Consider the following 15118-nt stretch of genomic DNA (forward strand, 5'->3'; position numbering starts at 1 on the left):
AATTATTAATTATCATTTAAGGTAGCCATATTTTAATTCTTCTATCATCCCCCCGGCCTTTCTTTATAATATCCTGATGGTTCACATTCACATATCTTTGCTTTTTCCACCATATCTATGCATATTGCGTTTATCGATACTCTCAATAGGTAAAAATTGCATACTAACCATTTCAATCCATCAAAACTTTTACATAAGGTTCAAAGTATCGAAATATATCGGCTTGTATCAGTTGATACGTGTCGTGCCGATGGATTTTCAATACACCCCTATAGGGATTGTATCAGGTCAAACCATAGTTCAAAGGGTAACCGGGACTTAAAACTGACTCCTCTGAACTGAAGTTGAAAAAAATAAATAAATCATGTAATAACTTTTAAAAAGCTGAATCAATAGTTTGAACCTTGGTGGTAACAGATCTAAATGATGGTGAGATTCGTGAGAACAAGGTTTAATCCATAGAAAACCATGCATCTCCTGTTATCTGAGTCAGCAGATTATCCACGGCTTATTGACTGTTTCATTCTAATATAGATTGCAAGAACCTCTTTTCAAGATTTGAAGTGCAATCCATTTCTCATATCAAAAGCGACTATAAATCCATTGCCTACATAATTTTCCCAGTTTACTCTTAATTTAGATTCTCCTGGCTAACTGCCAGACTGCCACCCACTGAATTTGCATGACTTGATTCGAGCTAACTGCATTGTCTCTTTTGAATGTCATTTTTATGATTTGACTAGACCAGGGAGTGGACCTATGATCTTGAATTCGAAACCAATGCAGAATCGATGCTTGCCGCTCGCTGTGTTGGTTTATCTTGTGTATCTGAGATAAGGCCTGCCAATGTTATCCAAAATTCAAGGTCCGATCCCACCAAAATCAAAATCTGATTATACTATATAATGTTTATTGACTTTAATATATAAATTTTATACAGTTATATTTAAAATTATAAAAATATACATATTTTACAAATTATATTACATATGAATTCATATTTTTTAATTTAAAATTATAAAATATATATTTTTAATTTATATTAATTTATAAAATATAAAAATTGAAATATAATTAACTTTATATTTTTTAAATTTAAAATAGAGTTGGATTAAATCCGAATCTGGTCGAGTCCCACTCAAATTCGAATTCAAATCGGAGGCCTTCAAATCCCATCGCATTTCGGATCAGATTTGGATGTAATGTTCCAATAACCGGATCGGATCGGCAACTAATTTCAAATAATCGGATCGGATTGGCAACTAATTTCAAATAATCGGATCGGATTTGGCAACCGAAAATATTAACCTAGCAATAAATCAGCCTCAGCCACAAGAACTCGGCCAGAACTCTGCTAAAGAAGAAAAAAGGCTACAACTATAGAATAACTCAAGTATTATCAGATATAAAAGTCCAAAACTAAGGGATTGTATAGAAAAGACCTTGGAAGGAATTGCATCGCTAGGTAAACATTCATGAAGAGTTCAAAAAGTCGACTTATTTTCGTTTTACACCAACTTCTCCTGTTTCACTTGTAACCCGCATTTTCAGACACCGAATTGAATAAATATCACTTTGTCTAAGAGACCAAGGTTTTGACACTCGGGGAAAAAATAACTAGGATGAGACAAAATTAACCTCTTTTTGCCTATTTCTTTCCAGGTGTGCTCTCCAAATTCATCTCCTGAAGGTTCAGCAACAGGTCATCAGAGTTCAAAAATACCCTGTTGGCTGAGTTGGAAATTGTCTGTGCTATTTCTCTTGCAGCTTCAATTTTCCTCAATGTGATGAATGCTGGATTGTCTGCAATAGCTTGACCTATCAGCTGGGCACTTTTGGCTTCACCCTAGAGATCCAAAAAAACAGAATATAAAGTGAGCATTAGCAGCCATGAATGTGTTTTGTGGGGATGGTGATCAAGAATTCAAGATCATTATCCTAGTCAGTAGTCACAGTATTGACTATTGAGCACTTCCTTACCTGTGCTCTAATGACAGCACTCCTCTTGTCTTGTTCTGCTTTCTCAACAACGTATTTGGCTCGTTCTGCTTCTTGAGCCGCAATCTGTTTAGCTTCAATTGCAGCTGTAAACTCCTTCCCAAATGTTAGGCTTGTAATGGACACATCATCCAATGCAATATTGAAATTGGCTGCACGGTCTGTCAATATTTTCCGTATTTCTCTACTGACAGCCTAAAACAACATTTCTTTTCAGTAACAAGAAATTTTACAAAATTAAGAGGAAACACACAACCAGGCTTTATGATGAGAATAACGCCAAAGTGGAGTGGAGTTTCTTATCACACGGTAGACAGTACACCCCCTCCAAAAAAAAAAAATAAAGATTGTATCTCTAGAAAGCATTAAGAAGTGCTTCAACCCACTACAGACATGATAGGACCCATCATAGATAGTGGGCAGGTATTGTAGCATCCTAGTACATTGTGGGCTGAAACCTATTGCAACGAACCAAAGATTTGCTGCAAACAAAAGTGTGCAAACCCAGCCATGATTGATTATTGGGTTCACACACCAGTTCCGCAGCAAATTCCATGTTCACTGCAATACCCCTTGACTGTGAATGCCTGCCACCATGCATCGATAAATATAAATAAATTAATAAAAATAGCAATCTACCTTCAGAATCAGTATCTACAAACCAGGTACAAGACCTAGGATGGTGGAGAAAAGTTGGTTAGGCTTTTCACAAATAAGAAACACCTTTAGGTTTTAACCTTTTCCTAACTGTCCTTCCATATGCAGATGATACAAACATTCATAACAAATACGACCCATAAATTCCTTGTCAAATAACCCCAATTATCCAAGTATTAAAAACAGTCATGGTAACACGTAAAAAAGTTGTCCCAAGTTTCATCTTTATAAAGAAATTGCAGTTGTCTAGATTCTGTTTCTTTCCCCAATCCACTGTATTTAGACTCCTAGACTCTCTTTGTTTTCAATAAAGCTTCTCCTTAATCATCAAAAGAAAAAGTTATCAGAATTATCTTAAAAACTGCGAGTAATCAGCCAGAATATACAGGAAAGGACTGTCATCAGATGGTCATGAAACTATAATTTTGATGAGTGAAGAAAAAAAAACTGTTGAGGTGAGGTCCTTGAAAGAGAGTGGGGGGGAGCACCACCATATTGTATCGGTGGCAATTTAGTATACAAGATAAACGTCAGCCTACCTCTCTTTGTGTGATCAGTTGGCTGGCATTGTACTGTGCAACCACAGCTTTCAGAGTCTCATGGATAATAGAAGGTAGGACTCTCTCATTATAATTCTCACCCAGGGTTCGGTATACTGTAGGTAATTGGTCTGGGACAGGTCTTGTAAGAACTCGAAGACCAATTTTGACCTGCAAAATAAAACCATATTGCACCAATTAGTGTAATATTGCAATAACATAAAAACAACAAGTCAAACACACAGCAAAAGCCCATGTCATATAGGACATAAAACAAACTCGAATCCATCACAGAACCAAATGCATGTGAAATAGAAAAATAGATCCAGATGGGGAAAATAGCCTTTGCAGTACATTTTTTAAATAAATAAAAAAATTATTAAGAAAAAGAAAAGGTTGCAAAGACCGTGACGAGACCCAGCAACAACCCCAAAGACCAGGCTGCCACATTTAATTACAAAAAGAAATTAACAAAATCCTTTGGGGGTTACATTGATCTTGACGGAATGCAATAGTCCACTATGATTTGTTGATGACAAAGACTTAATTAGACTCCTAGATCAGCTAACAGTTTAGCTGCTGAGTTTGCCTAAAGTGGCCTGGCAAGACTGACTGATTAGAAACATCAAAATATGCTTACTGTAAGATTGATTTTTTTTTTCATTTTCTTTTCCAATATTGAACTGCAGGGGATTTTTTCATTGCTCTACCCTCGTTCTACTTTTTCTTAAAATAAAACTCGTCATATTGCTTCTCAAATAACAAATTCTCAATACATAAAAAATATAAATTCCTTTGGAATTGTAGTTTCTGTGGCTTTCCTTGAAGAATAGAGGATGTATGAAAAAATATATGGAATATGTTACCATTTGGAGGTCACGGCTTCCTGAAGTACTCTCAACAAGATGTGGTCGTGCACGAACATCATAAATGACTGGTCTGTCAAACCATGGGATCATCAAATGTGTTCCTTCCGGATAAACCTGCAAATACACCAAGTCAGTAGGCTGAGAAATAAAATACACTAAAGGATTTAACAGCTCTCACAAGGGGAATGATATTAGATATCTAGGATGAAGAATACATGCAGCATACTTTATTTTTCATGATTTTGTTATAATATGTCTAGCCCATCTTTTAATGTTCTTTGAAATTCCATCTCCACACATGAACAGAACAGATAACAGGACGGGAAAAATGATAGAAAGATTAAATTTCATAAAAAATATCAAATCAATTACAAGGGTGCGGAGGTTTCACCACAATCTTCAAAAAAATGGAAAACATCCAACCAGTTAAAATCGAAAAAGAAAATAACAGGAAAAATCCAACACACGACCCATTATTGTAAACCTAATGAAAACAACAGTTTGGCATCAACATCCTCAATTACAAGGGTGAGGAGGTTTCACCGCAATCTCCAGAAAAAAGGAAAACATCCAACCAGTTATTAACATTTCAAAGAAGAAATCCCATATGAAAAGTGAATAAATGCTCAACTCCATCCCCTTGATTTCTGCTTCTGCACATTACAGACATATTTGGAAAGTGAAAACCACTAGCCTTCAAATGATTCAAAGTATGAATCCAAAACCACAAGCCAAGAAAAGGTTTCCGGCCTAGGTGGAATTGGGTTGCCCCGGATGGCTGGTTGCTTGTTTCCTCCAACTGGTTTCTTCACAGAAGGGCACACCACAGAGTGATCTGACCAAGAACTTCCCATCCACACATTCTTTCCACCACCTCACATCTAGAAATTCCAATTATGATGGCAGCTAAACACACTCATATCTCTAAGAGAGGTCTTCTAAAACCAGGATACCACACAAAAGTATAAACACACTCCATCTGGTAAAGAATCAATTTACCATCATATTTTTGGAGACAATTTATCATCCCCACACCAAATATCTTCTTAATTTAAAAAACAGAAACTACAAAAGAATAAAAAAATATATATCCTTTTAAGGAAAGAACTGGTTGCCATTTGTTTTAACATTCATATGCTCAAAAACTATCTGGTGAACAATAAATGGCATGCATACTTGTATAATGCCAAAAAATACCAAGCCTAAGATCAAGAAAGAGAGCTCTGTATGGTATGACCAATGGGTTCTATGAAAACCACAATCAGCACATGGAGAACAATAGAAACCATTTAACTTATTCGAAAATGAAGTCATATACTTCAAACTTTATATACCATCAACCCATAAGCTAACCCTGCTGTGTTTGGAAGCAATGTAAATCAAGATCGACGTAAATATTTACGCCAGTTCGGTTTTGTCAGTGTATGGAGTGGAGTTTTACATCTAAAGTAGAGTTTTACATCAATTATCGATGTAAATACTACATCAATAAAATTGATGTAAAACTTCGCTTTTCTCATCATGCTTTTCAAAACTCAAATGGTCAATTTTTATATGGTTTGATGTACTTTTACACCAATGACATTTTACACCAGTTCCAAATGCAGCCTAAATGGCTTAAAACTGCATATACCACCATCCCCTAAAGCTAACCCTAAATGGCTGAACCCAAACACACACTGAACATTTCTACATGATAACTACCAGGCAGAATGCAAAGTACAACAAGAGAATTCCAAGCAGAATTTCTTTGACATACATCATGTGGAATTAAAATAAACAATCAACCAGCACAGTTAAAATATTGCCTATGCATTGACTAGGCAACTATCTATGTGTTTTGGAGGCCTATTAACTACTTGACAAATTAGATTATGAGTACAGATACGAGCATTTTAGTGTATGTAACCTTTTTTTTTAATCAGCAACTCAAGAAATTTTATTAAGATTAAAAGAAAATTAGAGTACAACAAGAAATTGTTAGGATAAAGACCCTTTACAACAAAGAACCCCCCATGCAATTAACATTGAAGCTATGTGTGCAACCTATTTTAGTTTGATAGCAGTGTATATAAAACTAAATATTAGGGTTCTTAACTCTGTATCGACATGTGCTTCACATTGAACCAGAGGCAAGTGAAGTTATTCAAAAATCTTATTGTTTTTTCTAAAAATCAGGTACAAGTTGTCATTTGATCATTTAGTGACTTGATTTGCATTTTAACTCTTAAAGGAACCATGTAAATTAGGAATAGATTTCTACTTTTGTTCTCTGATTGCTAGTGCAAAGAATTTCTGGTAGGACATTAACCACAATATAATTTGCTTTATGGAATTTCAAGTATGATGTACTTCATCAAGTGGTAGAAGTTCTATACATAGAAAGAAAAAAAGAGTTCATACATGGGTTCAAGTCTGAGAGCAATCGATTTATGCAAAAAAAAAAAAAAAAAAAATCCAAAAGTTAGCTCCATATACAGTCCACCCCTCCCAAGACCCCAGACAGCTGGGACTAACATTGGGTAAGGACCCTTTAAACAAGGGGTACTGCACATAGTAGTAAGATTTGTTTTGTTAGGTTTGAGACAAAATGATTAATAGAAAATCAAAGAAGATTTTTTTATTACTAATGGGAGTCATTTTTTCTATAAAATTGCGTAGTAGGTTTCTTTAAAATACTAACATTTTAAGCTTTTCGGTTAATGAGTAGAGTTCTAACAGTCATCTCACAACCTATCATCCCGTATCAACTGGTACGTATAACATATCATATCGGTGAATCACCAATATGCTACTTTAAGCTTGGTTTTGGGATTTGACCTGTTACAGGGGGTAGACAGACCTTATACCGACCCATATGCCCCATCTGGCATATCGGCTTATATCAATATTTAGAACCTTGGTAGTAGTTTAGGCAATCCAGGGCCATCCAGTATTAGGGGAGTCTTCAGAAAAGCTGAGGATCAAATTGTTGCCTTATTCTCTGGTCCTATTGGAGTAGGGGACCCAGTTAATGCAGAAGTCCAAGCAGTGTTGCAAAGAGCAGAGATTGCTAAATAATTGAACTTTGAACACTTGTTAATTGACGGTGATTTGAAACAGGCAATTGGGTGGCTGAAAGAACCAGAGACAATGGCTTGGTCCTATAGGGAGGCCTTGAGAAGATTCAAATGGCTAACCACAAATATAATAGTCAGCTTTCAATGGGAAAGAGATTGGCAAATGGAATGGCAGATTCTCTGGCTTAACAAGGGGCAAATAGGAATCAACTATTTTGGGCTCAATTATAAGATCTTTGAGTTGTCTTGAGGCTTCACCTTGCACCTCTTTGTGGGAAGCATTCATTGTGTATATTTTTATTGATTCTTAATAAAATCTGTATTTCTTATCAAAAAAAAATCGAGACAAAACCATTGGAAGGGTGAAACCCCCACATTACCTTTAAGGGCTACACAACGGGGGTAGCCCATCCCCCAACCCAGGTGCAGGCGGGACTCGATCCCATGTCTCCAGTACGACCAGTGGGAGACCTTACCAACCAGCTGGTTGGCACCTTGCCTCCATGATTGATCTCTTTCTGAGTGTTTTCAGATCAGGAAAGAGCTAAGGAAGAGAGGCAACAGATCAGAATTTAGAGATGTGGCCATTGCTTTGACACAGATTAGCCGGTCAAGAAATCAGAGCTAAACTGCAACACTAAATGGCTCACTTTAGCACATGCAATGGGGCTTTCATCATCAGCTAAGATTTCAGAGAAGCCTGGGGTGCACCGTGCAGGGTTAATGAGTAGAGTTCTTTCTTTGTAAGTTTTTCTTTAAGCTAGCATGTAATCTAGGTTCTCTTTTATTGGATGAACTGAATTAATGTTAATCGACTTAAGTGGATTGTAGGTTAACTATGAGAAAAAACTAGGGTTTCTATAAAAATGAGGTATGGCTGTAGTGGGATGATATATTGGTAATTTCGAAAGCTGACCAAGTGTAAATCCCAAGGGGCTAAGATGGTACAGCAGTATGTTGGAACTAATCAATCCACAACAGAAGCTGAACAGGTCTGACTGATATGTATTACTTAAAATATTTTACTGATTGTTACTCTAAAGATCAAGGAAGATACAGGTATGGTTGGCTAAGAGTTCTAGCTTTACTCTTTGATCCTACATGGTAAAACTATCAACTGTCAAGTCCACTTATCTAGGAACCAAATGAACTAATAACAACTCTTGTTCTTGAAACAATTAACAGTTGAATCTTGATTCCTTTTTTTTTCTCAGTAGTTAAATCTAGAGTCTTTAACTTCAACTCCAAAATTTAAAGGCACCAGGAGCCCATGATACTAGAGTATTGACTACTAGAGTAAATACAACCTAAATAACTCTCCTCCAACTCTTAAATTAACCCAGAACACACCCATTATAAGGAAAAATCTGCACCAAAAATTAATTCAGGGAAGGAAAATACCCACAACACTCATGGAGCCCCCAAATTGGGAGATCTTGAAATGCTTCCAAACAAATGGGATTTTTTTTAGCTCTACTTCAGTCACATGATACCAAAGGGCCCTGAGGGCCCTGTAGGATGCACAATTGCGGACACCCTATTGGAGCTTTGTGATCCCCACCTTGAAAATCCAATTATCAAGGTTTCTCTCATTGGCAATTTCTTCCTTGTTTGGATGTATTGGCCCTTCCTTTTTTGGTGTATTCACATTAAATATGTTATGAATAGATACAAGTACATAAATACATACATCTAGAAGCACACAGAAGACTTACAAGAGGTATACAAGGAAAATGAATGTTCTATATACATTCAGGCATGGGCCTCAAGGTTCAGGTCTGAGGTGGTTTCCTTACCCCCATCTCAAAGTGAGATTCAAGGTGTCAACCTGATACTTTTTTTTTCTTTTTTTTATTGGTAACATTGTAAACCTAATTGATTATGAATATTACCCATCAACTTAGACAGGTCTCAACCACCTAAACCCTTGCATATTCCTTTTCAAACACCACTTGTGGTTACCCTGAGAATAGCTTATCCCTGTTAACCCCTTCTTTTGCTTAAGAATCAGCCATACTGTTTACCACTCCATGCACCCAATTGAAGGCAACAAGCAGTTCCTTTGCTATAAGTATAACTTCTCTCAATGTAAGCCTCATACATTGGTTTTTCTTAAACCAGTGTCTTTTACATCATTAGTTTCACAAGGCACCATCACTTAATTTTACTCACAAATTTCATCATCCTATACACGATATAATCAATTCCATTAATCCATTTAGAAAAACAATAAGACATTTAAAATCATGAATTTTCATATAGCAAGAGTCCAAATAAATAAGTAAAGAATTAACTCAATAGCTTCAAAAAAATGAATTCAAGACTGCATGCTGTCACTTTGTGTAACAAAATGCCTTAACAAGTCATAAAGTTATGATCATCCAACCACCCCACCCAAGACCTTTGATAGCAAGGATCTTAATTGGATAATGGTCCTTAACAAGTCAATTGAATGGTGAATCCAACCAAGCAAGTATTACAACACACCAAACTCAAGCAAATAAGCAAAGAAACAGCACCTGGAAGGCTGGAATCCAAGTAAGTATCATGGAAAAAATATAAGAAAAAAAAAGTAATGAATAGCATATCAATATACCATATCATTTATGTATTCTATGGTCTAGTAAAATACAGCATATGACAAGTTGCTTGCCTCACCTTTTTCCTTGTCTAAGATAACATGGTGTTTAACACACACATACACACAAGGAGAGACAGATGGTAATATAAAACACTACTTCATATTTAAAAACTCAAAAGGTAAAGATTAAGAGCATAACTTTTCTGGGTTTGACTATGATACCGGAAAAACTTACAGCCGATCAATAGGTATCATGAAAGAGGTGGTGTTCATCAAAAATCACAGGGGTGCTTTGATTGCTCAAAGCTCTTCCAGTACCCTGTATTTCTGGTATCATAGATTTGATTTTCCCTAACTTTTCTATTAAAAAAAGCATAACTTAGACTAGAAAAATTAAATCTAATAGTTTATTAGGAAAGAAATTATGTAAAAGGCTAATGTTGCCTAAACCATTTTACATACACCCAGTAGTATCTTAAAAGGGGCCATTGCTTGGTAAAATGGGTAAAACTCAGACTAAAATGTTTGAGAACATGAGCTCAAGTCCGAGAGTGACCACCTTTTGTTAAAAAAAAAACAAAAAAACAAAAACATATCCATTCTACTCCTCCCAAGACCTTGGATAGCCAGGACCAGGACTGAGTAATGGGCCTTACCTAATAGGACATTAAAAGCATAGCAGTTTCATGGAGATGCTACGCCACTGATTAAAAGCTGCTGGAAACGGACATAAGTTTTTATAGACACGTATGCAGATGACAGGGAGATAGATCAAAGAAAACGCAAATATTATTGACAAAAGGAAATCCACTCTGTCACAGTGAGTTCCAAGCCCCACAGCAACAAAGGATATCTTCCACAAGGAATGCTAAAATGGCAGATCCAGAGAATTCATGTACTGAGGGACCTATGGATGGGTCTTTTGCTATATATCTATTGGGCTGAAATTTGACTTGGAAAAATCGTGGCATGAGGAACTACTAGGACCGTCTTGGGTTGCTATTTCCTGCTTCGTGTAAGAACAAAGAATCAAATACAGCAAGGATTTCAATCATACTCTGCCTAAAAGTATAATAGCAAAAATATTTAACCCGACCAAGAAATTAGAAATCAGGAAACCAGAGGAAATGCATTGGCGAAAGTACATATACCCATAAAGCAATTTGCAGAGACAAATATGAAAAGAAAATATACCTTGTCTTTGACACCAATTAGACGATTGAAGACAATCGCACGATGACCTCCCTCGACATTGTAAAGACTATTAAAGGCTGCATAAAGACCAAGGCCTCCGATAACTCCAACCTTAAACAAAGCAGCAGCCGCACCTCCTCCCGGAACCTTGGGGACCTTCAAGTTGTTGAAATTCATTTCGCAAAAACTGCAAAAACCGAAAATGGAATGTCAAACAAACAATATTAGAACATCCATAGCTGCCAATAGGATAAGGTGAGCCTGGGCAACAGGGAATCGCCTGTAGTTGCCCAGGCCATGATCTGTAAATCTGTTCATTGAGAAAGAGATTGCAGAAAAAAGAAGGGAAATATGAAGGAGTCCCGTTCTATTAAACAATCATAGAGAAAGGAATGAAGATTTTGTTTTCTCTCAGAAAGAAGAAGAAGAAGAAGAAGAAAAAGAAGAAGAAGGAGAAGAGGAGGAATAGCAAGTAAAATGATACGCACCGGAAGTAATTCGCAGAGCTTCTGACCTCCGGTCTTCTACTTTTGCTGCTGCAGCTCCTCAACCAGGCCCCAACTCTCTAAAACCCTCGATCACCCAAAGGAGCAACACTCAAAAACCCTTTTCCCTGTTTTAGGTCATATAACCCTTTTAGGTATAACTACGGGTCGGGTTCAGTATATTTTTCACAACCCGGATCTGGTCCTAAGTAATCCTAACCCGGACTCAATCCGAGCTTAAATGAAGATTGATCTCATTGAAGGAGGAGATAATGAGATATTAAACCCATTCTACTCTGACCAATCTCATGTACAATGCACTTAATATAGAGCTGCAAATTATTTGGAAAAAAACAAAGAATATAAGGATGAAAACGGGTCGAATAGAATATATATCCAAAATTTATTTATTTATATTTGAATTCGAATCTTTATCCACTGGACTTTTATATCAGATTCCAATTGAGATCAGATTGGTACTTTGGTTGTTGGGTGTTCATTCGGTGAGTTCAAATCGGATGATTCGACCAGTATAACCGAGAATCTTACTGATATCTCGGTTTACCCATTCTAATTAACCAGATTGAATCGACTCAATTCTATTTGGTTTGGTTTTTTGTGAGGATATTATTTTTTATTAATATATATATATATATATGTTATATTGTTATTAATAAAATATAATGTATATCGGTTTATTCAATTTGATTCATTTGATAGCCGAGTTTGAATACCCCTAATTGGAATTTTGGTTATTGAATAGTATTAACAAATTAACTAAAATATCATAAATTTATATACTATATTAATAAAATAAATTAAAAATGACTTTAATATTTTATTTCATTAACATAATGAATGGAAACTAATTTGTATGACCTTGAAGCTATGACAATCAAATAAAGATGTAACTTAAACCAACTTGATTGATAGATACAATATAAATTTTAAGTATATATGAGCATATATATTTCAATTGAATCAGATAATTCAATCCAATTATAAAAAGGATTGAATTCAGATCACCCTTAATGGGATTGAATTCAAATTCAAATTGGATAAATGGTTATCATTTACAACCCTAACCTATACTCAACCATGCTATATATGCAAATATTTCAATTGGGGGCTAAGCTAGCCTAAGCACCTATTTTAAGGGATCTAGTTTCACCATTATTTTAAGAAGGGTAAATCTCTTAAATTATCCTTATTGTTCATAAATTTGACAAACTGTACTCTTACTATTTAGATATTGTCTTGTGGTACTTTTAAATTTCCTGATAATTGTCTAACACCTACCTTGCCATTAATTTTCTGTCACACTCTAATGTAGTGTGAATTGCAGTGACCACGGAACACCATGGCCATTAAGAGTAACAGGCATGGCCATTAAGTCTGGACAGAGGATCGAATACGAAGAACGGTTTGGTTTACGAAAGGAAGGTCATGTAGTGTCCTATTCAATTAAATTACCATCTACTCGAATGAATGAATTAATTTAATGGGTATGCGGAAGACCACCCTTTTTCTCAATGTCTTAGACTATATTGAGTCTCAACTCAAGCTTCAAATCTAGGAAATGAAAAAGTTTGTGAAAGGAAAGAAGGGTAGATGCTCTGTAACTCGAATTAACTAAATGCAAGTGACCAACCTGCAACTAGGTATGGACAGCAGCTAGAGAAGAAAGCAATCTAGTGAAGAGCAAGGGTTTGCAGAAACCCTTTTTCTCATAAGTAAGTAAGCTCCTTACACAGAGCCATTGGTAACAGAAATCCTTGTAAAATAGAGAAACCCATAAAGCCCTTGGTAATCTGGTTGTGTTTCTAGATAGGTCCCTTGTTCATCAGTTTGGTTGTTCGTCGCTGCAATCAAGCTTTTGCGACTTTGGAGTTTACAGACAAACCCATAGAGCCCCCGATAATTTAATTTCCAATAGCGGCTCTCTCTCTCTCTCCCTATCCCCTTCGCTCTCTCTCTCTCCACCCATTCCTTCCTTTTCTCTCGCCCCTGTTTCATTACCACCTGCAGCGGCGGCTGACCTCTCCAACAGCAGTCCGGTAACATGTAATGGCCTCCCTGGGTATAGTTCCAGTTTTCGAGAGGCGTTGGAAATTCCAGACTGGCATTCAGATCTTCTGCAGCTGTGTCGTCCAATCAACTGTACAAAGAGTAATAAACCGATCTATACAGTCACTTGGGTTTTATTTTAAAATTTTGATAAATAATAAAGGACAAATTCGATATTTCATTTTTTTCTATTAGTGTGAACGTATTAATTGTCAGAAAACTTAAAAATATATAAACAATATTTAAACAATAAGAGTACAATTTGTCAATTTCATGAACAATAATGATAGGAATAGTTTAAGAGATTTGCCCTTTTAAGAACAATAATTTACATATTATCATTGTAGATTAATCTGCATTTTGAGAATAAGGCCCGCTATCATTATTGGTATTGAGGAAAAACCAATGGTCTCGATATAACAACTGAATAGTTTTTTTTTTTTTTTTGAAAGGTAAGGCAAGAATTTATTGATTAAAAAAGAAAAGGGTACAACAAATTCCCGGTACACCTCCCGGAGAAAGAGGAAAAAACTCGTTATAGATTCCAAACTGATTGAGAGTGAAGCATCTAACATACATTAATTTTGATGCTTAAACTCAAATCTAACTAACAACCAAGATGCAAGCTTACACATAGATATCTGTATCAGGTCATCTATGTTTTTAGCTTTGTTACAGAAAATACAACTGTTTCTCTCAGTCCAAATGGTCACAAGATTAGTCGTAAGTATGGTGCTCTAGATCAATTTCCCCTTTCTCTTCGGGCCAGTCAACTTCCAACAATAGAGCAAGTCCTTGACAGAGCTACCCAGTCGACCCCAATAGCTTTAAGAAAATGAACCCAAATCTTCAAAGCAAAATGGGAGTGGAGTATGTAATTTATCCTTGAGATGTTGTTTCCTTTTCACTAGCCAATTTCCATGGACCATGGCCATGGGAATTTTTTTTAAGGATGTAATCTATTAAATCTCAAGTGGTGATCTATGAAAAAATTTTGGTTTTGGTCCAATTCTCAATTCAATAATTTGTATTTATTCGATTTGGTTTTGAATCAAACAAACTGAAGGCTTATCCCTACCTCTATGTGTGTTATTTAGGTATAGATGTTCAATTATTTTAAAACCAGTTTATTATCTACAACTACAAGTTGATTTTGTTCATATGCACATAAGAACAATGTTCAGAGACCAGAACCAAACATAGAACCAGAAAATGGAGAGGTTCACAAGTAGTTTGATTGGGGTTAAATCAAAGGTTGAGCTGTGATAAAGTGGCATATATGCATATATACTATGGGTCGTATAAATACTATATAATTTATTTTACAAATTATATTATACTTGAATATGGTGGATATATTGTAAGTTTCTTAATTTTTAAAGTAGATGACTAGGGTTCAAAGTTCAAACCTCTTAACTTGCATTATATGATACTGGAAAAACTTAAATCCAATCAACTAGTATCATAAAAAGAGGTGAGCAATCAGGTGGTATTCATCAAAATTCACAAGATTGGTATCATAAAAGATGTGACTAATCAGGTGGTATTCATCAAAATTCACAAGGTGCTTTGATTGGTTAAAGATTTTCTAGGACCGTGTCTTTCCAGTATCATAAATTTCCCATTAACACAAATAATGAAATGGATTAAACGGTAATTAAGCAAAACA

General features: G+C 35.7%; 1 protein-coding gene and 1 non-coding gene across 2 annotated transcripts; both read right to left on the reverse strand.

Moving 5' to 3' along the window:
* Positions 1-1443: 1443 nt before the first annotated feature.
* Positions 1444-11767, reverse strand: LOC148844119 (prohibitin-1, mitochondrial). The gene is made up of 6 exons (XM_088956621.1): positions 11386-11767; positions 10898-11084; positions 4061-4177; positions 3195-3365; positions 1981-2193; positions 1444-1846 (listed from the first exon to the last, which is right to left on the reverse strand). The coding sequence occupies exons 2-6, from the start codon at positions 11072-11074 to the stop codon at positions 1649-1651; spliced, it is 876 nt and encodes a 291-aa protein (XP_088812747.1). The 5' UTR covers positions 11075-11084; positions 11386-11767; the 3' UTR covers positions 1444-1648.
* On the reverse strand, positions 7699-7840 carry LOC148844120 (small nucleolar RNA snoR134). Its single transcript, XR_016103989.1, has one exon. It is a non-coding gene; the product is annotated as a small nucleolar RNA snoR134 (small nucleolar RNA).
* Positions 11768-15118: the final 3351 nt, after the last annotated feature.

Source organism: Nelumbo lutea, chromosome 8 (genome assembly GCF_056320005.1).
Source record: "Nelumbo lutea isolate HS-2025 chromosome 8, American lotus-T2T, whole genome shotgun sequence".
NCBI lineage: Eukaryota > Viridiplantae > Streptophyta > Magnoliopsida > Proteales > Nelumbonaceae > Nelumbo > Nelumbo lutea.

What these genes read in the sequence shown, in the direction of transcription:
- LOC148844119 (XM_088956621.1), bottom strand. Translation starts at nt 11,074, where the DNA reads ATGAATTTCAACAACTTGAAGGTCCCCAAGGTTCCGGGAGGAGGTGCG. An exon ending in GAAGCCGTGACCTCCAAATG is followed by an intron (nt 3,366 to 4,060) that starts GTAACATATTCC and finishes TTTATTTTGCAG; the next exon opens with GTCAAAATTGGTCTTCGAGT. An exon ending in GTGCTGTCATTAGAGCACAG is followed by an intron (nt 1,847 to 1,980) that starts GTAAGGAAGTGC and finishes TTGGATCTCTAG; the next exon opens with GGTGAAGCCAAAAGTGCCCA.